This window comes from Cottoperca gobio, chromosome 1 (assembly GCF_900634415.1).
Source record: "Cottoperca gobio chromosome 1, fCotGob3.1, whole genome shotgun sequence".
Classification (NCBI taxonomy): Eukaryota; Metazoa; Chordata; class Actinopteri; order Perciformes; family Bovichtidae; genus Cottoperca; species Cottoperca gobio.
Window position 1 is genome coordinate 8,078,538 of NC_041355.1, and position 24,605 is coordinate 8,103,142.

Here is a 24,605-nt window from a genome sequence, read left to right on the forward strand (position 1 = left end):
TGACTAAAATAGACTGCCAGCGACAATAAATCAGTGGCTTCAAGGGCAGTCAGAGTTTAAACAGTGATTTTGGTTCATTTGGTTCTATTAATATCAGGTTTTTAGACTTTTGTCACAGAATACCTAACCTCAATTGACAGTACACGTTCTATTTAAAACAGGATGTACATGGTTCTGTCAGATTTTTCCTTTATACACATCCATTAAATTGAACCTGCTACATGTATTGCTGTGAGGTATAATTTATTTCAACCCTTTGTCAACCCCACAGACTTTCTCACAGATTAGTCTCAAAACATTTAATCATCATTTTGGGAGTTAGTGAAAAGAAAAATCCAAAAATGCACAGCTGCTGTATTAATTCATTTAAAATGATACAAATGGACATTTCTTATCATGACAGTAATGAAACAGCTGTAAAAGTAAAACCACTTTGGCACATCTGACTAACACAAACCATTCTGTGTGAATGGAAATGCAAATTCTTTGCATCATTGAGGTTTGGTGAAATGATCGTCATGCATTAAGTTTGCTCACAAGTTCAATTCAGCCAGTTCTCTCTCTGTTTTCCAGCTGTCTGAAACACAGAGTTTGTAAATTGTATGTGCAGTTACATTCAGAAGCATAACAATGATGTGCATTAAGTTAGTTATTAAACATACAATATACAGTATGCACGAGAAGGCAATACACTTAAACTGTAGAAGTAAAATCATGCAGCTCAACTTCAAAATATCGCTCACAGACATCCAGTGTATTTAGCACTCATACACAATATTACTACTGTAGGTTGTGATGCAGTAAAGTTACACCTTTTAAGTGCATCTGTGACAAGAAACAATGCAGAACAAACATTTACATTTTCTACTTAGTGTTATTCCACTCCAAACAACACAGGCAAGACTATATCAATTTTGTACAGTTATGAAATGAATTTGCGGAAAAAGTCACAAAAGTGTTTTGTGCCCATGAATATGTTGTGTATTTTTAATTATCAGTGTTGCATGTCATCGCAGGTCAAAGTCCAGAGTTCTCAGTCTTCCTCCCAGATTGATGCGACCTCTGTCACCTCCTCAAGATTAAGTGTTTCTCAGTTGCCATGTGAAATAATTTCTTCTTCTTCAGCAGTCAGAGTTATAAAACAAAGCTCTCACTGTTGTTTTATTTAGTAAAATATTAGATTCCTTTAAATGATAGCTTCAATTATTTTGTATTTCTGTATTCAACATGTTCTTGCTCTAGCATGAAGTTATTTAGTTTAGATCTTAGATCTTTATATATGATGATAAATGAATATCAATGAACATCATTTATTTGTGTATTTTTCTGTAACATAAGTATTCACAGTAGATTGAATTAATTCAAACACTGCTTACTAATGATAACTAAATATAACTCACTGCATGTTCCAGTTGTGTACCATCAATAAATAAGTTGCATTCTTTATTTACATTACATATTCATCAATTCATCTGAACATTTATAAAAATTTACAGATTTGTTTTCAGTATCAGTGGAAACTCTTAGACTTCTTGAATTATGTATAGCACATTATTTTGCTATTTACATGATTTTCTTTGTATACAGTTTAAGTGTACACCAAACACTCTAGTCAACAAATGCATGAAACATTTTGTGTCCATTGATTGGGGAAATAAATCCAAAATATTGGTAAGGAATTGCGACTGCGCTGCTAAAGGACCGTCATCACAGGCGAGGTGAAAACACTACAGCCGACATCATGTGGCCAGGTTACACACAGTAAGACCACCTACAGGTCATCAGACTCTGGGACTTTCATGGGCTCAAGGGTAACAGTGGGGAGGATCAGATGGGTGCCCTCAGATATCCACCCCAAGGCCGTCCTGTTGAAGGTGGGTCGCTTCATCCCCGGCTCCTGCAGCTCTGGGTACTTGGGCGGGTTCAGGTCCATCTCGGGGAACTTGAATGTGATCCCTCTGGGAGCTTTATCAAAGCCACCGAAAGGAGTGGCAACCCTGTAATTGACTTATAGTGTGAACTCGTTGTTGTGCCCTGTACTAATTCACTAAAATGTGCTCTTGGTTTTCTCACCGGTTAAAGCTTCTGTACTCAGGAAGGTCTGGTCGTGGGTCTGGGGCTGACATTTCCAGTTTGAGAGTTTCGGAGAGGTCGGGGTCCATGAGGATTGCCTGATCCCATGGGGAGTGGTAGGACTTATGCATAGCTGTGGTGTTTAACTTCTCTACAGTCATGTCTGTTAAGGAGCAAACAAAAACACCATGAGAGGCACCATGACATCATATTGGGGAGGACTGCCCCAACATTGCAACAGAATAAGATGACATTTTGATTTGCAGTTTACGGGTTAATGCTGATCTGTTTTCTTTAGCCTTTTTTGGGATGAGGCTAAAGTTTTAGAGTGGATGGGATTATGAATAGAGACTGTACTTAGAGAACACTTACACAGACAGACTCACTTGTCTGTCATTGAGTTCTAAGGCCTTAAAATAGCACATAGTTGAAGTGTGCACTCATATAATGTGTCGACATGGGATGACACCCTACTGGAGCATTTTAGAATAAGCTTATTAAAATATAATATGATAAAATAAGCATTTAAAGCTACTCATGTTTTATAACCAGCTGTTATGACTGTAGGATACCAGTTGTCATTATTATGACATAGTTAAATAATCAGTCAGTTATTTGACTGTGCAGTCATTTATCAATTGTATTTATTTGTTTTGCAGTTCGACAGTGGAAGAAATGGTAGATATACAGTAGGAATTATTATCTCATGTTAGCACATTTATTTTGACTTTTTTAATTAATGTTTAAATCTTGACTAATGTTGTGAATGCTCCATATATGATTCAACATAAACATCATTACTAGCTGAATATCATAATTACCTGAAATAGTGATTTCTGGATTAGCAGAACTGCCATCTTCTGGTGCATCCACTTTAATTTCCACATTGAGTGCATTCTGGGTTAAAATATCATTCTGCAAAACAGAATAAAGTGCAGTATATGGATTAAGTGTTGGTTATTAATTAAGCCAAAAACACGTAACACTGGCACAACTATAGCTGCTCTTGTCTTCCATGCACTTGGATACATACGCAAACACACATTTACAACTACGTTGCGTGCACACACAGAAACACATCAACAGACACTGATAAAGAGGAAGCAGCTCCTCAGCAAAGTGCTCCTCAAGACCATTTGTCTGGATGATGTAAAAGGCACATGTCTCTGTTATCGTCCATGTTTTGCAACACTTTTTTTCAAGACCTCATTTCCTGATACATTTGCTTAGTGAGTACAGTAATACACAGATCATTTTACACATTTTCATGCAGACTGAACTCATTTTAGAACTCCAAATAGTGACAAGAAAGCAGAATTGAAGCGTTTACTAAATCCAGACATTCAGACAAATGAAGTGACTGAATAACACAATACAACTTACGTTCAGCTGTGTGTTTGCCTCATTTTGGATACTTTCAAATGTATATTTTTCAGATCTCCTTTGCCGCATTTTGAAAAGCCGGGAACCTCTGTTGGAAAGCAATGACAACTCCTCCAACATAATGTCTTTAGGAGTGCTGTGCTTCTTTCCCAGATCCATTACGTCCCCTGTTGAGAAAAAACACAAAGATGAAGATAAAGAGGAAGAAAATAATCTCTAGAACATGCAGTCGGTGTATTAATTGTTTCATATTAATGGTGTGCTAACAATACATTCAAAAACTGAACCACGTACTTATGTCAACATGTATCAATCAGTCGAGGTACATTTTCTTAAGAAAATGATTGTCATTGATGTTATTTGGTGGCTAATAATGGGCAAAAGTGGGCAACTGCCTCGGGATACCAAATCTTATGATGTGGCAATCATGATCATTTGATAAATTTCACATTTGTTGAGCAATACGCATTCACAAAAACACAATATAGACAAAAATAGGGAATTCCTAATCTGTAGGCTGTCTTGTAGAACAAGAAAGAAATCTTCTTTTAATACCGTTAAGGGGTTGATATTATTCTAACATGGGGCATATTATTAAATAAACTCATTTGGGGAGGGGGTGGGGGAATGAGGGCAGACAGTGGGTTAATCCAGACCTGGTTTTAGGCCTGGAAAGTGTTGCATACAGCATATAAATACACACACAGAAATATACCCTGATATAATTGTGTCGGTTGAAAAGCTTTAAGGGGAGGTCCATAAACGAAAACAAAGGTGTCACAAAATTCAGACTTTCCATTTTGTAAACCCTGTCATGGAAAATGAGTTATCATTGTACTTGAGAATTAGTTTTGGATGGACTTGATACTTCCTCATCCACCACTACAGACGGTATGTGCCACAGCTGTCACAAACCTTCACGTTATCCAAATGGCTACACACAGTTGGCCCTTACAACTTCCCTCCCCTCTCCAGAAATAGATTTTTGAAAAGGACAACGACAAAGGATTAGTCACCATAGGTAGTAAATCATCTCATTAGCTTATTTATGGCAAGTCATGGAGTTTAGCCCTGATATTTTGAACCCAGATCACAGTGGATATTCTCATTCAGCGGTGTGTTTGTCTGCTTAGCCTCAGCTCGAACATCGATCATACCATTGGTACCATGGACCTCTTGGCAAATAGCTGCTGCGCGCTTCTTCCTCTCTCCAGTTGGCATTGTACAGAATTGTGACATTGTGGCGTTGGCAAGGTTGGCAGAACTCAGTAGTGCTGGAAACACATACAGGACACAGGATGTAGTTGTTCTGCCCGAGTCATAAAGAAGGCGTTTTAATCCTAATGCTACGACCCCATAGAGCATGTGATGCAGTGCAAGCTCAATATAGTACGTTGACAAGTTACAGTTACAAGTAATCTTTTATCAGTTGTCAGAGAAAATTTTGTATTATTGCCAATATGAAATAGACACTATTAAGAATAACAAAATGAAACGTTGCCCTATTTTTTTCTGTTACATAATAGACTAGCACAATATCCAGTCTTTTTAAGTCTATTTATATTTTTATTCTATTTATATTTATTGGAATTTGAAGATGATTTGGAAGGCACCCCGTTGATGATATATCTGACGTATCAGTGTTTTTCATGCTATAATAATCTCTCTGTAGAGGTAACATTTAATAGATTACAATGTATTGCACAATCCTAAAGCCCCTTTGTACTTCGTACCACAAATTCTTAAATCTGGCCTCGTTACGGCACCAATATTTGAGTATGGGAGCAAATGTTAGCGGTATCCCCCTTTAAAGATAAATCATCTGTATAAAGGTCAAGGGTGAACATTGTCAAGCAGTACAAAACATCAAACGTAATATCCAAAATAGCTTTCTTACTTATTTGCAGTAGCCGGTGCAATACATTTATCTTTTAGCTTTGCTTTGTTGTCAAATGCAGAACATGATGCTACACTAAATATTAAATGTTCAATAACTCAATTGTGCCCATCTGCTGACTTTGCAGCTATCATATTTGTGGCACTTTTTTAAATGATTTCCATGCAAACTTAAGAGAAAGCATAGAAATGGATCCAAATCACGTATTATGAATTACCAAATGGTCATAAGAAAGGGATACATAAATCCAACAACAATACAGTGACTTTCTCTAATGTTCAAACCTTAGTATCATTTAAATAAACCACATATTCACAACATACACCCTGACGACGCATTGTCCGTACCTGTGATGGTATCCCTAGTGTGCAACCTGTATCCTTGAAGGGGAGACACGGAGCTCAGGGGTCAACCTACTGTAGGTAGTTTGATCTTCCCTGATCTTCACACTCCCGGACACTAAAGCCAAACTGTGAGTGTGTCTCTGTGTCTGTTGTGAAAGGAATGCAGCTTACATCAATAGGCTAAATTTAACCTGCCAAACACTCAAAACCACTCTCAAACACCATGGGGCAAGGATAGCTACCAGAGAGAGAGAGAGAGAGAGAGAGAGAGAGGATGGACAACACATGCCCACTGATGTACTTTGAGACGAGGACTCCCCTCCAGAGACGTATTTCCTTCCTGAATCTTCAACTTAATTATGTCACCGTGGGCGTATGTAACCTCTGAGGCATTGTTACCTTCAAGTCAGGGAGGTCTTTAGTGCTGGGCACAGCTGCTACGAGTGTACGCCTCTCTTCAAACTGAGTTTTGTTTCTGTTATTATGTGTGATTACTGACTTTGGATAATGATATACAGACCAGCGAGGTGGGGATTAAAGGGGGAGTGGCTTCCCTGACATGGTGGTCAGCCAAACATTTTTATTAAACAGTATCAAGGTCATTACCCTGGCAGCTAAACCTGTTGTCATACTTCAGACATACTGGACATTTAATAACTACCTGAATGTTTTCATTTTATATAACATTAATATACATTTTATTTGAATATAAGAAGACCATCAATCAAAACCATCTGCTCTAAAAATGATGCTTACTTTTTGAATTATAGCTTTTCATAGAACTAAAGACAAAAAATAAAGATTGAAAGCATTTTCATGTCTTTTAATTTTTTACTTTGTGTTTAAAAGGTGCAAACAACATCAAACTCAGGGTAAAGGCCCCCCATAATTAGACAAAGAAACATGGCTACATCAGTCATATTGAAAGCCTGATGCTCAATGTATGCATGCAACATTTGTTCCTCTTAAATACATTTTTCTCTGACAGTTAGGTCAATGTTAAGATGCAACACGTATCGCAAGTTTTCCTAAAAATGCACTGTAGCTTCCTTAGAGCAGAGAGAGATATTGTTACTGTATTTAGCAGTCACTAGAAAGTGCTGCAGATTAATGTTCACTAATGTAATATACTTACAACCACTACAGTGAGAGAAAAGACGGATTAAAACAAGATTAGTAACATGTGTTATGGTTATTGCTGTTTGGAATATTCAGATGTGCAGAAGTGAACACAAAGTCCCAGTGAGTTTAAATGCTGTAGTGAAGATACATGAATGAAAAGCCACACATGTGATTTCTTAAAGTGTCTTACGTCTCACTAAATATTAATAACAGAACAATGTCAAAATTAAAAGCACTTTCAGTGAGCAACACCACTCTAGAATAATAATTAAAAAAGCAATCTACCAAACATTTCTTTCATTTACTGAACGTTCACTTTAGCTCTCATAACACTTTACCAGCACTTTCCTTGACTGTAGTCCACTTGTGTCCTAAATCAGGCTGTAAAAAACAGATGCAAAATGATTCTGACACAGTCGGTTAGACACAATTACAAAATGTCCCGTCACTGCGTAGCAGAGTAATATCTCAGCGTCACAGCACAATAGCTACAGTAAGTTGTTGTGCTCTTCAAACCACGTGACCACTCGTACCATGAAGACATTATAAATATGCCTCTCGCAAGTCTCAGACCAACATGTCAACAACAACCTCATTAGAGCAAACATAATCCATCTTTTTAGGCCAAATTAACTTTTATATGGTCACTATACTTTAAATCATCATGTATGTTAATACAAAGTGTATTTCTCTTTATCTGGTGCATGTTTTTCCTCATCTTGGTAGTATTAACTTTTCTGGACTGCACTATGCGAGGGGGAGTACTTTGTTGGACTGGAGCCTTATCCCATGTATCCAATACTGGCCCTGCTGGCAGGCCTCAGAGGCTGGGCAGGTCTGAAGGGAGGCCCATAGAAGGCCGGTTTTTCAGGTAAAAATGTCCTGCTCATGAACGGTGCCTGAAAAGCTGGGGCTGCACGATAGTGACCCATACTGACAGCTGCAGGATCAAGAGACACCCTGCGCTTCCATTCATCTGGAGGCTCTGGCAGAGATCTGCGGTGCTCTGCAGCTTTGACATTACAGGCAACAGATGACGGGAGGCTCTGAAACACAAAGGCATCATCCACTGAACCAATGATGCTTCTGGATGCTGCCTCCCACGGTGACAGCGGCTTGTAGACTTTTTCTTGATAGGATGTTTGCCTCTGTGTGGGTAAAAATGACGACTGGATTCCAGGTGTGCTCGCAGGTGACAGAAGTCTGGGAGAAGTCATCGAATTCAGTCGCCTGGGCAGGCTCAGGGACCGGCTTCTACCATAGCCCTGAAAGAAAAGCAGATATTTGACTGGTGTGACAGCAGTGTTGCAGACTTTGCTGCCACCCTCTGGCTTCAAGTAAGCCTGGACAACTAATACTATTGTAGTTTATTAATGTTTTATTTGACATTAAATTATAAGGTTTTAGTGAATTTAGGGATTGCAAAAAGATGAATTATTTTGTTAAAATAACTTTAAACAGTTTCATAGAAACATTGCAAGCACACTGACAACAAAAGTAGAAGAGGCTCTTAAGATGCAAAATAATCAAGTTATTCCATGTGCAAAGATTCTGACAAAAAGTCAACGTTTGCATTTACATTCCTTCTCCTGGTGGGTCATTGCTGTTAGTCCGAATAAGCTCTTTATGTCTCTAGAATTACACGGTGTGTAAGTTGTTCTAAAGTTGGTCGAAACGTTCAGTTTTTGTCACATTTATTCACACTGTGTCACTTCTTGCACAGGGAATACATTTTTCTTTGCATCTTGAAAACTTCTTCTATTTTTGTTTTTGTTGCAGTTTGTCTATGAAACAGGACAAACACACCTGACACCAGGAAAACCCTTTTTACAATTATTTTTCTAACATAACACATTTATAAGCAAATAAATAATACATTTCAGATTTGTAGAGGATTGAGGTTTCCATTAAATCCCATAAAAAGGAGTGATTTAAATTTTTGGGTTGGATCCAAAGTCTTAAGCAACATTTGAGACATTAACAAATATTGAAAATAAATGAAGATTTAAGAACTTACCTGCTGTTGGTTCAATAAACTTAACATAAATACAGTGGCAATATTACTACATCGAAGACATTTACAAAATGATGAAACTTGGAACTGTATCTGTGCCCACTTGTCTTTGTTTAATCTGCTTAAAGGGGAAATCCACATGTCAGTTTCTGTAGTAGTAAGTATTTCCAATAAGGACATGTGTGTGTGTGTGTGTGTGTGTGTGTGTGTGTGTGTGTGTGTGTGTGTGTGTGTGTGTGTGTGTGTGTGTGTGTGTGTGTGTGTGTGTGTGTATGTGTGTGTGTGTGCCGTCACAGAACCCCCTATACCAATAAGATAATAAAAGTGTGATTTGTCCCACACTGACAGGTGCAACAAAGCTAAAGAGGGTAATGTCATTTAAAAACATTCTTTACACGCCCACACAGCTCTGACAAGACCTCTACTCAGCCAAAAGGAGAAATCACCTGTGGGGGTTAACAATGCGTGTGCAGAGCCTTTTAACCCATTACTGTGACTGTCCTTTGAGTCGCAGACATGAACTGCAACATATACTCTCTCAAATCTACCCAGCAGCCTTGAGCAGCTACGTATGATCACATTTATTAAACATATCGCCACAGGAAATAGCTGCAGTCCTGTTTGTGTTTTATCTTTTAATAGTTTAAATCAACTACAGTTATAAATGTGACTGTCTCAAAGCATGAATTGCTCTCAATAGAAACACAAGGACAGTTAATCGCTGAGTAATTCATGCTGTGATCTAATGTTATATTTCTTTTCTTGACCATGTGGTCCAAACATGAGTAGGGTATTGATAGCAGGTTGTGAGAGCTAATATGGGCGTGTTCGACTGATCCTTGTCAACTAAGAAACCATTTGGTGTTGTATATGATAATAATATGGTTGTTGTGCTAGCTGTGTGACATCATGGTGTTTTCTTTTGAATATACTCAACACTTAAGCAGAGTATGGCCTGCCTTTGAAAGTATGTGTACTTCTATAAATAGGTAACATACGTTTTTTTATTGTGTACTTTAGATAGTACTAAATATAATACTTTTTTAGATAGCAAAATGTGAATCCTGCCGTTGGGTGTATTTCGCTTCAATAGACTGTCAGCATTGTCCAACAGAAAGTCTTTTTGATGGGCGAGATCACAGTTCCAAGCTTTTCACATTCAGTGTTAAAGGTGGACTGAGAATAAAAACAAGCACATCAGTCCAGAAATATAAAGTCACACTGGGGAGTGACAGTGTTAACCTTCAGAAATTCACCATTTTATGATGATATGAGCAATAATTTATTGTAAATAGCCAATAATGTAGTGCATCTTAGACAAGTGATATTGCTGAAGGTTCAGTAAAGTAATTTCTGTGTGAAAGTGTGAGGCAGTGAGAAAGATAAAGGAGGAAAAATAGGTGACTCAATGACACAATAGTTCAGGAAAAGTGAATAGAAGCTCATGACACACATAGGAAGTACACGAGTAGAGGGAAAGAGAAATTTAATAGCATGATTGTGCTCAGAACAAGCAGTGCAATAAACAGTCATATGTTTGAAAGACAGAGACATAAACACAAATAAGACAGTTTCATTTTGAGTTGCTACTGACAAGGTGAATAAAAAGTCAGATATCTGTGGTAACTCATGGTTTACAGCAAGGATGAGGAGAAAGTTAAATAACTGGCCATTACTGACATGAAAAAATATCCACATAAAAACATTTAAAGTCATCAGGGGTAATAATCACAACTAAAGTAAATGCTTTTAGCTGTTGTGATGCCATTAAAGTTTGGAATGAGACTGAAGAAATTGCAAATTGTATGCATCCAAAAAAAGAAGTGCATAGACAGTTTCTCTCCAGATACACGAAATGACTAAACATTTTCAGTAACAATAATCACAAGTTACTGTTATTTCAGGTGGCAGAATTATGGAAAGTTTATTTTCCAACTCAATTTAATAAATTAATGTATTAATAAATGTTATTGTTGTGTAGTTTTTGGTGTCAGTGATGACTGCTACGAGATAGAAATGCAAGTCAGCCATGTAATAATATTTCTTAAAAAAGAAAAACAACTAAAGAAAGAAAAGCAACTGAAACTAGAGACCTCAGTTGAACAAGGCTCTCTGCACACATTATTGCACATGTAATAAGTCTTCCTGAGAATCCCTCAACATTATTTAATCTCACATTTTCTTTTTCAAGCAGACATGCACCTCCCAAGTTTGAGGAAGATGATATAATGTGCTAAATTAGTTATTTATTTAGTTTATATTCTATTGATTTACAGTTTGTAAGATAGCTTTGTTCTCTTTATATTGCCAGCTAAAAATACCTTTATAGCAGCATACTGTAAATTATTTTAGATTTGACCTACATTTAGACAAAAGTCTGTACATTTCCACCTGTTGAGTAAAACGTCTTAGATGCTACCGAGTTGCAGATGTATTTGTGTTCTATTGTCTCAGTAAAGCATGGCCATATGAAGCATTAGAACTAATGAAGTGCAGCAACAGGCTTCCACTGTTTGCCTATCACCGCTGGCTTATTAGCAGAAAAGTTTGGGCGAGGTGCCATTTGACGTGCGCCTCTAGCAATAAGAGATGCAGGAGAGAAAGCTGAAGCTATGCTGTCACCAATAGATGAATGCTGGGAGGATGCACTTGCAGGTCGGGCGCTTGGTGCTTGCTGGTTGGGTATGTGAGAGGCTGCAGGTGTGACAGTGTGCTTTTTATCCAAGCGCTTGTCATTTGCAAGAGGCTCAGCTGATCTTGTGTTTTGGCAGGCAGAAGAATTTTGGGAACTTACCGACACAGGAGACTTAGCAGGGACTTCTGCCTTGCTTTGAACAACAAGCTCAGAGGCATAATAAGGAGAATGAGAAGGGGCAGATCTTTGTTTAAGGCTTTTGGTAACCTCAAACTTTGATGCTGGAGTTGGTTTGGGGCTGGGACTTTTGGCCTGAGGGACTGCATCATACTTGAAAAGTGATGAGTCCAACTGATAAGGCTGATGCTTCATAATCTCTAAGGGGTTGAGGTGTCTTGGGGCTGCTTTAGGTTTTGCTTTGGTCTTAGGCTTGATTTTGGGGCTTGTGGAAGGGGGTTGCTTGGCTGCTGATGGAGGGTAGAAAGGGGAAAGAAGAGGATTGTATGATAATGGAGGTGGGGCACGAACAATGGAAGAATACCTCCAGGAGTTAGGGAGTGACGGGGTAGGAGAGGCAGATCTTGTTTTGTTAGCTTGCACCGTATCCGCATCGACAATAAACTTCTCCATACGGGACTGTCTTTTGGCAAACAACTCTGCACCTTTTCCTGCCCTTGTTGGACCATCCCCAGCCCGATTAATACCCCTGTCTGAGACTTGACCCTTTGGAGAAGCCTGTGATCCTTTTGATGCAAGGACATATGAGTTCTCTGCTTGTGGTGGGCAAGGAGCAACTGAGTTTTGAGTACTGTCTAATTTATTCTTTGAGGATGAAGGTGGATGATGTGGGCTATAAGTAGGACTGCGGGCCTGCATACTCACAGGGGATCGGGATGGCTGTTGACTCCAGCTATTTGTGGTTGGCTGAAGATGAAGCTGAGAAGAGGAATTGACCGGAGCCCAAACATTGGCAGGTGTTTGAAGTGTTGCCTGTGTTTGATCTGGTGCCCAATGGTTGGCCATGTGTTGAGGCTGAGCCCAATCTTGTTGCTGTAAGTAATGCTGACTATGAGATCCAACAGGACAGTGAGAGGGTTGTGGAACCGGGCTTCTTGGTGGAATATGGAGCTCACAGGAGGGGCTCCTCCTCATCCAAGGTGGGCAGGATGGGTTGATGGTAGGTTTTGGGGCAACTGGAGGGGGATTTTTGAGTTTTATTGTTCTAGGTTGCATAAAGTTACAAGCTTCAGCACCTAGACTAAAAAAGTCTTCCTCTGACTCAATATATGACTTCCTTTCCCCTTTGTGAAGGTGAAGATCTGATCCTTGCAGCATCATTGTTGGATGTTTATTATTGGCTTTCCTTCTAGACTCTGGTAGGATGCCAGCCTTTATTGCTGGCACAGATATTCGCTCATCTCTTGAGGCTATGATGTCTCCAGTTGGGGACCAAACCTGTGGATTAGAGTTACTAGGCACAGGTACTCTGAATCTCGGTTCATGCTTCTTTGTCACTGGAATGACGCCACCAGCCATGGCAGGAGAAGTTGTGCTGACGTGAAATCCTAGGAAAGGCTTTGCAGTTCTGTTCGGCACCAGGGGTTTAGGCACGTTGGATAGGTTGTTCATCTGTTGAATTCTTTCTTGGTATTCTGCATGCTGCTGGAGATTTGCTTCCATGTAGTTGGCCTGATCAGTATGCATGTACATTTCCTCATTGTCATACATTTTCTGGGTACGTTCGGGTTCTCTTAATGTCTCCACAGGTAATCCTTTATTCCTCAGTTCTTCATGCTCAGACACAATGTCATCCATCCGTTTGCGGCGTTGGGCAAACATGCTGACACCCTTTCCTTGTGTTTCTGGTAGTGCTTCCATTTGTCGAACACTTCCCCAATTCAGATTTAAATTATGCTGCTGGTGATAGATAGAATACTCTTCTTCTAACTCAGATTCACTTGTTGCCACAAAGTTATAACCAGCTGATCTGACGTCTTCCGTTTGCTCCTGTATTTGGTCTTTGCTGTCGAGCTTGTTCTCACCAGTCCCGTAACTCACAAGTGTATACTTCTTGACCCTCTGACGGCGTTTTTTAAAGAGCAAGGCTCCCTTATTTTGAGGGTTGGGTGCATCTGTTAGAAGCTGTGCAATTCGCTTACATTTGGACTTGGTCTCCTTGATGTTTCTTTCTGATTGGCTGTCGTGACTGAGCCCTGAGACAAAGGAAGAGAGAGGGACAGTGAGATGTTAAGGGAGGTGTGGAAGAGGAAAACATATACACAATTTTTTTATTTTGATATTTTGTCAGTGGACATTTAAGCTACAGTATTTAACTGACCAATTATCAGTAAAGTCAAATACCAAACAGATGACAGTGCGATGACATTTGTTTAATACTTATTTTAACAATATTGAAGATAAAACCATTATTATTATTTGTATTTATTTTTTATTATTATTATTATTATCATTCAAAGCAAACACACTAATAACAAGTAAAAAAAAATAGTTCTGCCTGCTTAAGCAAGCACACTAATAAAAGCATCATATTTACTTACAGCTAACTTAGGGGGTCCATGAGGCAAGAAAAGTGAGGAGCTCACTTTCCATTGCCGTCAGTCTTACGACTGGAAAGGGATCGGGTGACATGCTGGGGTGACACATGCTGGTGTCTGTCAAATGTGTTTCTGCCTGCCTCATCATATGGTCATATTTTATTCTTATCCTGCTCTGACTATTAAAGCCATGGGAATTCTCCCTGTAAGTCCACCTCAAATAGATCCCAAGTTACAGCATGAAAATAACCAGCACCCATAGTGCTTTGCACAAGTTATTTATCGATTAAATTAAGGCTACATATGACACCTATAATAATTACAGGCAGAAAACGTAATTTAGGATTATTGTCAATAGTTAATACATGCCTTGGGCGAGCAAATACAAAATTACATCTTATCTATTATTAAATCATACATAATTTAAAATTAAATACAACTATAAAAACATTTAGTATATGCATTACAGTTTGCACGACTAGCTTCATGTGTCCACTTAAATCTATAAAGGGTAGAAGATAGATACTTACGTGTGGACCTTGCCCTGTGCCTCTCCGGTCTGCACAGATCTGTGTCAGAGTCCGAGTTCCACTTCTCTGCTTGCTCAGCAGCCTGGTCTGAAATTCCAAAGAAGACAGAAGCAGGAGGTGCTTCACTACTCCCTCCTTCCTCTGAGGATTCAACCCTCCTGTTCCCAGTCCCTGGGCCATGCCTATTACTGGCTCCCAGGGGCAGCTCTGTGGTTAGGGTCAAGGCCAGGGTCATATTGGCTGCAACGCCGAGAGAGGAGGAAGATAAGCGGGAATGCGGCCGTGATATCTGACCAGCGTGAGGCTCGGAGTCGGGGCGCTCTGGGTGCGGGGACAGTGATGTTGGTGAGGGTTGGATGTGAGGAGACTCTGAAATGGATTCTCTTGATTCACTTAGGTAGATGTCATCCTCGTCTTGGTAGGAAACATCCTCTTCACTTCCGCTACGTTCAGGCAGGGACTGTTGCTCACCTGCAGATTCCCAGTCTTCTGATTGAAGGCGTTCTGGGGACTCGAGATCAGACTTCTGGACATCAGCAGGGAGAGCGTCTAAAGGGTACTCCGCATCACTGTTATCATCTTCATTGTAGGACTCACAAAGTTCCTGGGAACCATCTGAACCTGACCAAGGGACCAAGTTATCATTGTTGTCCCGGTCTTCAGCTTCTGGTTCCATCTCTAATGCTATTTCACAATGTCCGGGATATCACCAATAATACCTTCATTAAGACAAAAACAAAGAGGCCAAAGAGCCCTTTAAAATAATTTTAGCACACTTCATATCACATGTTATCTATATAAAAAAATATATATATATAATCTCCCCCTGGACTAACACTAGAATTATTGATTTGCCAAAGTAAACACTTTAAAGGTCTTGCAGAAATAATACAATTCTAAAACTTCTATAAACCCCTTTCCTTTAAACGTTTACAGTTCAGATCAAGAGATGTCAGCATTAGTACACTGTAATATTTAAAACTACCATGCAATTGTCTGAATAATTCCTATCCCCAATAGGAAGTGCAGCTTTTCTTTGGCAGTCGCATCGGGGCTGCCATCGCTCTAAATGGAATGGTATGTAATATCAAGGATGTTCACATCCAAGAGGATAAGCAAAACAATTGAGAGGCTGTTTTCCGAACTCCTGTTTATACTGGGAGGTTTCTTTCCCTCTGCTGTTCTCATCTATCACTGAAACAAATATCAGCACTGCAATCAGCATCTCCATTTAAGAACTGAATCTGAAAGACTATTTGTTTTATACATAGCAGAAACACGAGGCCTCCCGCACTTAAAGCCAGTGTTTGTTTTGTTACCAAAGTTAAAATAAACAGTTCATATATCAAAAATCCTAGCAAATTATTCCCGTATTCTGGTCATCAGTTATTTTTATCAAAATGATAGCAGATTATTCTATGGATTAAATTATCCAGTGAAAAACGACTGTCAATGTTTTTTTTCCATTATTTTATGGAATTTTTATGGATTTTTATGGCACTTTTGATATTTTAGCTCATGTCAAAAGTGACATTAAATTCAGCAGTTTTAGAATTTACACCTTTTTCACATTAGTAAATGGATATGAACAGAAAATGGTGCTTTCATAACCTAAAATTAAATATTGTCATCCTGTTAAAATTGTTCATTAGTAGCTACACGATGTTAATCTATAGATTAGGTTTCCGAACTAAATACATTTCAGAAATCTGCTACTGTTTGGAAAACAGCAAGGAATCCAAAACATGTAGATTTGACTGCAAGAAGGCCACAAGCCTTCTATTTTAAAACACAACATTTCCTGACATCCACCAGAAGGTAGTGCCATAACACTGTAGACATTGTCCTACATAAATGCGCCACCTGATCACCAGATTGAAAAAAGATGTTATGAGCTGTAAAAACTTCACATTTGCAGTTTTACACATTGATCTTTTCATAGTATTTATAACATACTGCTTAGTTTCAGCGGTCAATAAACAATAATAAGTAAGACAAAAAGGTCAGAGGCTGTAATGCACATGTGCATCAGTTCTTCACAGGGCAGCTTGATCACATCGTTAAAGTAACTTTGGGAAGATCGAACCTGTTGGCTGCATGTCACTGTGAAGACACCAACGTCCTTCCTTCTACAGATTTCTGCTACAGTTTAGCAGCTAAAGACTTGTTTTGAGTCCAATAACGTGGTGAAGTGCATAACTCATTTGCTACAGTGTTGCAAACAGGCACACACACACACACACACACACGCACACGCACACACACACACACACACACACACACACACACACACACACACACACACACACACACACACACAACCAAATGAGTCAAGGAGCTGATTTGGTGAGGAAATAAACAGCCAAAAACAAATTTTCAAAGAGACACGGGAACATGCACACCATGAGTGTCTTTACTACACATATCATAAAAGGCAGAACTCAAAGTCTAAAGCTATGAAAGTAGCCTGTACTTGTTGCAAAGGCACAAAACACAAGCAGTGGACAAAACAAACGGATGATTTTGCTATTATATTAAATAGTTGGGTCAAAAGGGCTAGAGGTTTGTCCTGAAGGTGGTGCTAGAGGAAAGACAATTTCGTCATTACAATCAGAAGCATTATCCCCAATGGAAGCTTGAATGTTGACTGGAAATGTAATATTAATCTACCTACTGTAAGATCTGCCAATTTATATTTCAATAATTGTTTTTGTTAAACAGGACATTGGGGTTTATAGCACAAGAGGTCAACATGACAATAAATACCCAACTAAAGGTCACAGCAATCTAAACAGCAGTTTAAGGAACAAAGCGTGAGGTTAGAGGAGAGACAGACATTTCCATCCGTAGTGCACAACTACTAGCTGAATCATTTATTAACTTTATTTCACACCTGAGTATGTCTCTGTTTTACAAATATGAATGGTGAGTCCTGTCCACTGATGTTTTCGATTTACACACTAAGAGGAACATTAAGTCCACTATTAGTGCATGTCCCTTATCATTTGTACAAAAGTTTGATTGATATGATTTTCAATCAAATAAAAGCTTCATTTGAATTTATGGATCACACGAGCTCTGTGTTGAGTAGGAATAAAACATTTTTAATTTTAAACATGGAAGTCTGCAAGTCAAAACATGTAAAGGGGGACTTAGACTCCCCAATGTGCAGTTTTATCAGGAGGCCTTTCTAAAAGCCCAAATATCATCGCTATTATCAGAAAGTGACCAATATGAGAGCAGCTGACTACAGTATTTAAGACACAATATGGCACAATATATAGAAAAGAGAGAAGTCTTCCTGTAACTTAATTAATTCAGCATCTCTCTGGAACTGTTTATTGAGGATAAAGGGAAAGCATTCTACTGTAAACACTGGTGCAAAAAGGATGTCAGAAATATTGTCTGTCTGCACCAGGAGAACATTTTAAAATCTTCCTCCGAGATACTGAAGAGTCAGTTTAATCTGCAGAGAAATTATTTCAATTAAATTATATTTTTTGCCACATAAATTAAGCTTGCCACATACAGCAAGCTTAATTTATGAGTTTCTTATATCCAAATATCGCACAAGCACTGGAGGGTAGAAAACAGTGTGGGAGGGAGATTTAGGGATTATATTTAACAATGATGACAGGAGTGCATAGAGGGGATACAAATAGGAGCTGGCAATCTGTTGTGGAAATGTATTTTGTTCCTTTATTTATTATTATTATTTTCTCACCTTGTTTTTCTCAGTACATTTACCATTTTGTTATCTGTTATATATGTACATATTATTATTTGTTTGTTTTGTTATTGTTTAAGTTGTTTTAGGCATGTTTCTTAAGGAAATTTAAGATTACATTTTCAATATAAAAGGACAAAGGAACTTTCATGAGGCAAATGAAGAAATTTGAATTTATATATTCATTTTAAAACTTCACAGATTGGGTTTACAACCATTTTACAACAAAGCATGCTTATTAAATAATGTCTCCCAGATTAAACGTTGGCGGACCATGTTTTTGTGATTTTGTAATTGACAGGCCCTCCTGCCATGTTCCATGAGCACAAACTAATTGTATTAATTTGAACAGGAAAGTAGGATGTTGTAGCTGTTGCTTAGAACAGACAATGATGACAACATCTATTATTGGTCAATAAAAAACAAAACAATGACAGTACTATGCAGCATTGCACACATGCAGTTCATGCACACATCTTTTTATTTGCAGCATGTGGCATGGCTTTATGTGGTAGAACATTACTAGATTGAAGGTTGTTGAAGCTTCAGATAAATTGCATTAGACGACATGGCATCTTTACTATAATGCTATAAAGAGGCTCTATGACACATGCAGCTCCAGGATTACTTAAAGGTAAAGACCCTTGGACACTTTGTGCCATGCCCACGCTTCTCTTCACACTTGGTTCCACTTCATTTTAACAATCAACCATCATCAAGCCTTACTTTGGTGCTACAGAAGTTTCTGTTTCCTAGTATGGCAGTGACTTCAGCATGTTGATTCATTGCCATGGAAACAAGGAGTCAGTATGCTTGACAAACGAGTGAACTCTTGGTCTGGGGGATGACCCCTGTGAGGATTGAGCTCTAGCGGATTAGATGTTTCCACACAATTAGACGGCCTTATTCCAACCACTAATGAGTAACATTCACCCGTTTTAAACGGACTCCATGTATGCTTTTTTAGTACGAACGTATGGAGTCTTACAACTGAACAAAAATCAACTGAATATACAGTTTAGACCAATAATAACCCACATATACACGTTGAAATCAGTAAGCACACAAAGCCCTTTTGACTAAATTCTATTTAAACTATAATTAAATTAAATGACAAAGACGTATCTTACTGTTCACTAGTTTCTTGCACAGCAGAGGACCAGAATCTCGATGAGTAGAATAAAACACCCAGTAACTGTGTTACTGATATGATAGTAAATCTACCTTGTTACTTTATGACAATACATAGAGGTGTCCATCCAAGCCAAAAGCAGACTTTGAGAAAATCTCAGTAAATTAAATTCACAACAGTAGTGTGAATTAAACAAAGAGATAGCCACTATTAAAAGACTGAAGGAGGTTCTGAGATTGAGTAAAGAATTAATTAATTACTTACAGTATTCATCCCTGAAGCAACTGTAAAAGACAAGAAATGTGTCCAAAGAAATGTCTTCAGTTGATACCCAGCACTTTACATCCTGATGGTTTCAGTGAACGTAGGAAAGACAATCTGAGCACTTGTTGTGGACTGCAGATGTTCAGGTTCGGGTGCTACCACTTTGCTCATCGTGTAGCCCTGCTCATTCATGTATGCTACCGTATTTAAAGACAGAGAAGAAAAGATATTCCTGCCCCCAACCCCCTTTCAGACACAGCTCAGTTAGCATCATGCAGCTGCAGCACGATGGCAAAATGAACTTGTCCTTATAAAATATTGAAGATATTTTTAAAGTGAGATGAAATGGTATCAGTGCAGACGTTATGCTTTTAATAATAACGTCACTGGTTAACTACAGAAAGAAATACAGAAAGAATAACACACTGCATGTTGTTTTTCAACCACTACAGTTACAAGTTGCATTAATAATCATTTGCTCATTGCTGTCAAATTGGGTTGTGAAATAGAATTCAGGGTGACATTATAAAGCTGTCTTACAGTAAATAGATGAGGTAAGACTGCTGTTCTTTGACAGGATGCCCGTACATGGAATTAAACTTTGAGTTTGAAACTGTGGTTTGCAGAAGTAATACGGGAACGACGAAACTACTCTGCTGCAGCTACAACACAGAAACTGATAATCACATGCAATCATTATGTCCAATTAGATTTAAATTCATAGTCCACTTATATATCCATTTAATAGTTTGTTTTTTTCCTGTATCAAAGTACCCAGCTTATTAAGTAAAGGTACATCAATGGTTTCGTTAGCGATTAATGCTCCCAGGAAGACGAAAGTTGTCCTGCTTCAACAATTTAAGTGGTAATATACTTTAACATTTTGAGTGTTATTGCATTATTTAACCAATCTTAGTCGGCTCTATTGTGCTATTATAAGGGCAACATTGTTTTCACTTGCATCTTTGAGTTGAACAATAGTAATGTGAGTGACCTTGGCCACTTTCCAATCGATGCTTTTTGAAACGGGTCTTGTTTTTCTTTAGAAAGATTATTTTCCTTTATGTCTGAGCCTGATGAAGATCTTTAAGAAGCAAGACTTCACTGGTCAACTGTTGGTCAACTGTTGGTCAACTGTTGGTCTACTGACTACATTGTTGTATTTGTTGGTGTCGGGGGGACTGAAGTTATCATGGTGTACTTTTTACTCTCCTTTTTCACATTAATGCTTCAACAGAAATCAGCTTTCCCGGTTTCACAGGGGTTCTGTCTGGCGAAGGTCCTTCTTCCAGAGTAGCTCCGGGAGCAACTTTATTCTATTTTACATGGAAGCTGCTCAGTGATACCAGTCAGATCACAAATTAAGGTTCACTAGTAAAGTGTCAAACTTTAAATATTATGTCCTGATTAGCTTCTCACACTTCTCACACTTTTCATGGTGAGAACGCTTTCAAAAACCTTCCTGTTGGAGACCTCTGCCTTCAGACTGCCGTGGAAACTTAAAATCAGTTGCTGTCTCGAGAGTGATGAGTGAGGCAACAAATGCACCAAACACAATATTTGCCTGTGCTCCTACAGATCTTTATTCCACGCATGCATGGCTTTCCTTCTATTGAGTGAGGCTTATACAGGACTGTCTCAGAAAATTTGAATATTGTGATAAAGTTCTTTATTTTCTGTAATGCAATTAAAAAAACAAAAATGTCATACATTCTGGATTCATTACAAATCAACTGAAATATTGCAAGCCTTTTATTATTTTAATATTGCTGATTATGGCATACAGCTTAAGAAAACTCAAATATCCTATCTCTAAATATTAGAATATCATGAAAAAGTATACTAGTAGGGTGTTCAACGAATCACTTGAATCGTCTAATTAACTCGAAACACCTGCAAGGGTTTCCTGAGCCTTGAAAAACACTCAGCTTGGTTCAGTAAACTAAATCACAAGTATGGGGAAGACTGCTGATCTGACTGCTGTCCAGAGGACCATCATTGAAACCCTCCATCAGGAGGGTAAGACACAAAAAGAAATGTCTCAAAGAGCAAGCTGTTCACAGAGTGCAGTTTCAAAGCACATCCACAAAAAGTCTGTTGGAAGGGGGAAATGTGGCAGGAAACGCTGCACAACCAAGAGAGATGACCGCAGCCTTAACAGCATTGTGAAGAAGAGTCGCTTCCAGAATTTGGGGGAGCTTCAAAGACAGTGGACTGAAGCTGGAGTCCAGGTATCAAAAGCCACTGTTCACAGACGTGTCCGGGAAATGGGCTACAATAGCCGTATTCCCATGGTCAAGCCACTTCTGAACTCAAGACAACGGAAGAAGCGTCTGACTTGGGCTATGGAAAAGAAGCACTGGACAGTTGCAGAGTGGTCCAAAGTCCTCTTTTCAGACGAAAGCAAGTTTTGTATTTCATTTGGAAGTCAAGGCGCCAGAGTCTGGAGAAAGGCTGGAGAGGAGCAAAATCCAAGTTGCTTGAAATCCAGTGTGAAGTTCCCACAGTCAGCGATGGTTTGGGGAGCCATGTCAGCTGCTGGTGTTGGTCCACTGTGTTTCATTAAGCCCAGAGTAAATGCAGCTGTGTACCAAGAGATTTTAGAGCACTACATGCTTCCGTCTGCTGAAAAGCTCTATGGAGATGAGGAATTCATTTTCCAGCATGATCTGGCACCTGCCCACAGTGCCAAAACCACCAGTAACTGGTGTACTGACCATGGCATTACTGTCCTCGATTGGCCTGCCAATTCCCCTGACCTGAACCCCATAGAGAATATGTGGGGTATTGTGAAGAAGAAGCTGAAAGACACCAGACCCAACAATGCTAATGAGCTAAAGGCCGCTATTGAAGCATCCTGGGCATCCATAACACCTCAGCAATGCCACAGGCTGATTGCCTCCATGCCACGCCGCATTGATGCAGTAATCCGTGCAAAAGGATTCCCAACCAAGTACTGAGTGCATTAATGGACATTTTCAAATGTTTGATTTTGTTTTGCTGTTATAAATCTTTTTTTTTTACTTGGTCTGAGGAACTATTCTAATTTTTTGAGATAGGATTTTTGAGTTTTCTTAAGCTGTAAGCCATAATCAGCAATATTAAAATAATAAAAGGCTTGCAATATTTCAGTTGATTTGTAATGAATCCAGAATGCATGACATTTTTGTTTTTTTAATTGCATTACAGAAAATAAAGAACTTTATCACAATATTCTAATTTTCTGAGACAGTCCTGTATATGAGGGTTACGTTGAGCTTTATAGAGTAATACAAACAAAAAGCCATGAAAAACATGCCTGTATCAGGGGGCCTTCATTAAAGCAGGAGATGTCCTCATAAACGTGCCATAAAACAATTAGTTGACCTGATGTTTGGAATAACTTCACAGAATTCATATTTGCATCCATCAAAGTGACAATGAAGGAGGCTGTGTATTTCTTCCTGGAGAAAGTTGGTAGAAGGTCTGGTGAGATAGGAGCCATGCTGTTAACTGGTTTATGCCACTTGTTTGTATTTTGTCTACATATCTAAGAATTTCTTGATCAGATATTTAAGCATTTTGCCTCAGATTAGGTTATTCGTATTGTTGTGGGTGTCAAAAGCCTCATTCACGATCATATTCCTCTTCACATCTGAACTCTTTCCTACGGTCATACGGTTAGTACACAACAAACCACAGACAATGATCTTCTTTTCTGCTGTGTCTACTTAAAACAGGCTTACATCACCTTAGTACTTTGATTTTTCATACAGTTTAGGCTACACCTCTTTTAGGATGCAGCGTTTCCAAATCTCCACTCATCATGCTATTGGAGGACGTGTGACATCGCCTCCCTTCAGTCACTTATTGTGCGGTGGCAGTTGGATCTGGTTTAGTGGCTTCACTCCTTCCTGAAACACAACTGCCAAATTGCATCGAGATTATTGAGAAACCAAGGCAAAGAGGAGAAGAAGATACATCTAATTCAGTATTAAAGCTACGGTAAACCATTAGCCACGTCACTGAACTTTACTGCTAAAGAGTAATCCCGTCCACCCTGCAAAGGTAGGGGATTATGGGTCATTTGATTACATGGTACAGTTTGTTACGTCATCCTAAATAATGTGGAATATAAATCATTTCCATGTCCTTTCCTGAAATCAGTAATCGATTCATAATAAAACAACAAGTTAAATCTATGTTGCAGGGTACAAACAACAAGGAGCAAGCAAGCTGTAACCTCCGGGTCTGAAAGTGGAGCCAATGCAGAATTGCTTTAAACGTGCATTCTTTATGATGTCAAGCAGGGCTCGAGTCCACTGCTTTACAAAAGAAATCCGATTGTATAGAAGTCTATGAGAAAAGGACGCTACTTCTCACTTGATTTATTACCTCAGTAAACATTTTCCTAATGGTCTCAATCGCTAGTTTCCAGTCTTCTACAACACAACATGATGTTCAATATTGTAAATGATGTTCCCGTTTAGAGTAAAATAAAGGTTAAATCATGAGTAGGCTTTAGGGGCTACCTTGTGATTGACATGTCGCCACCACAGTGTTGTCCTATCTGGGAGTTGTCTGTGTTTTCGTCTTGGAATTTGAACTCTTTCACAGTTTGTTTTCCAATCTTGAAAGTTAATTGTAAGATTTTGGTCGCCTAAAATGTCTTATTCTGCGTCCGGTTGTACTTTGCTTCACCCTCTCGTGTCACTTCTGATTCCAAAAAAAACAAGATAAATATACTTGAGATACTTGAGGCTTTAAAGTGCACAACCAATGGGTTTGGTGATACAAGCACTTCTTAAACACAGTCTTTTGGAGTCTTACATTCCCCTCGGAGATTTTAAAGATATATTATCCAACGTTATTTTTATTATTCTTGTAACTGTTTTTAATTCTTTGTTTGATGTGGATCTGTGTGGTTTTTGTTTTGCTGATTGTGTTCTT

The 24,605-nt window shown here is 38.7% G+C and overlaps 2 protein-coding genes across 2 annotated transcripts; both read right to left on the minus strand.

Moving 5' to 3' along the window:
* Positions 1-1,771: 1,771 nt before the first annotated feature.
* Positions 1,772-3,623, minus strand: myoz2b (myozenin 2b). The gene is made up of 4 exons (XM_029438320.1): positions 3,457-3,623; positions 2,895-2,988; positions 2,074-2,236; positions 1,772-1,997 (listed from the first exon to the last, which is right to left on the minus strand). Exons 1-4 carry the CDS (start codon positions 3,613-3,615, stop codon positions 1,772-1,774), a joined length of 642 nt encoding a protein of 213 aa, XP_029294180.1. The 5' UTR covers positions 3,616-3,623.
* Positions 3,624-6,420: 2,797 nt separating this feature from the next.
* synpo2b (synaptopodin 2b) lies at positions 6,421-19,864 on the minus strand. Its single transcript, XM_029440969.1, has 4 exons — positions 19,677-19,864; positions 14,554-15,272; positions 11,628-13,681; positions 6,421-8,084 (listed from the first exon to the last, which is right to left on the minus strand). The coding sequence occupies exons 2-4, from the start codon at positions 15,227-15,229 to the stop codon at positions 7,602-7,604; spliced, it is 3,213 nt and encodes a 1,070-aa protein (XP_029296829.1). The 5' UTR covers positions 15,230-15,272; positions 19,677-19,864; the 3' UTR covers positions 6,421-7,601.
* Between the last annotated feature and the right edge of the window lie 4,741 nt (positions 19,865-24,605).

Coding starts and splice junctions, on each gene's coding strand:
- myoz2b (XM_029438320.1), bottom strand. CDS start 3,615: ATGGATCTGGGAAAGAAGCACAGCACTCCTAAAGACATTATGTTGGAG. Junction 2,237..2,894: donor TCCAGAAATCACTATTTCAG/GTAATTATGATA, acceptor GCTCCTTAACAG/ACATGACTGTAGAGAAGTTA. Junction 1,998..2,073: donor GAGTACAGAAGCTTTAACCG/GTGAGAAAACCA, acceptor AGTCAATTACAG/GGTTGCCACTCCTTTCGGTG.
- synpo2b (XM_029440969.1), bottom strand. CDS start 15,229: ATGGAACCAGAAGCTGAAGACCGGGACAACAATGATAACTTGGTCCCT. Junction 13,682..14,553: donor GCACAGGGCAAGGTCCACAC/GTAAGTATCTAT, acceptor CCTTTGTCTCAG/GGCTCAGTCACGACAGCCAA. Junction 8,085..11,627: donor CTGCTAAGTCTCCTGTGTCG/GTAAGTTCCCAA, acceptor CTTTTCTTTCAG/GGCTATGGTAGAAGCCGGTC.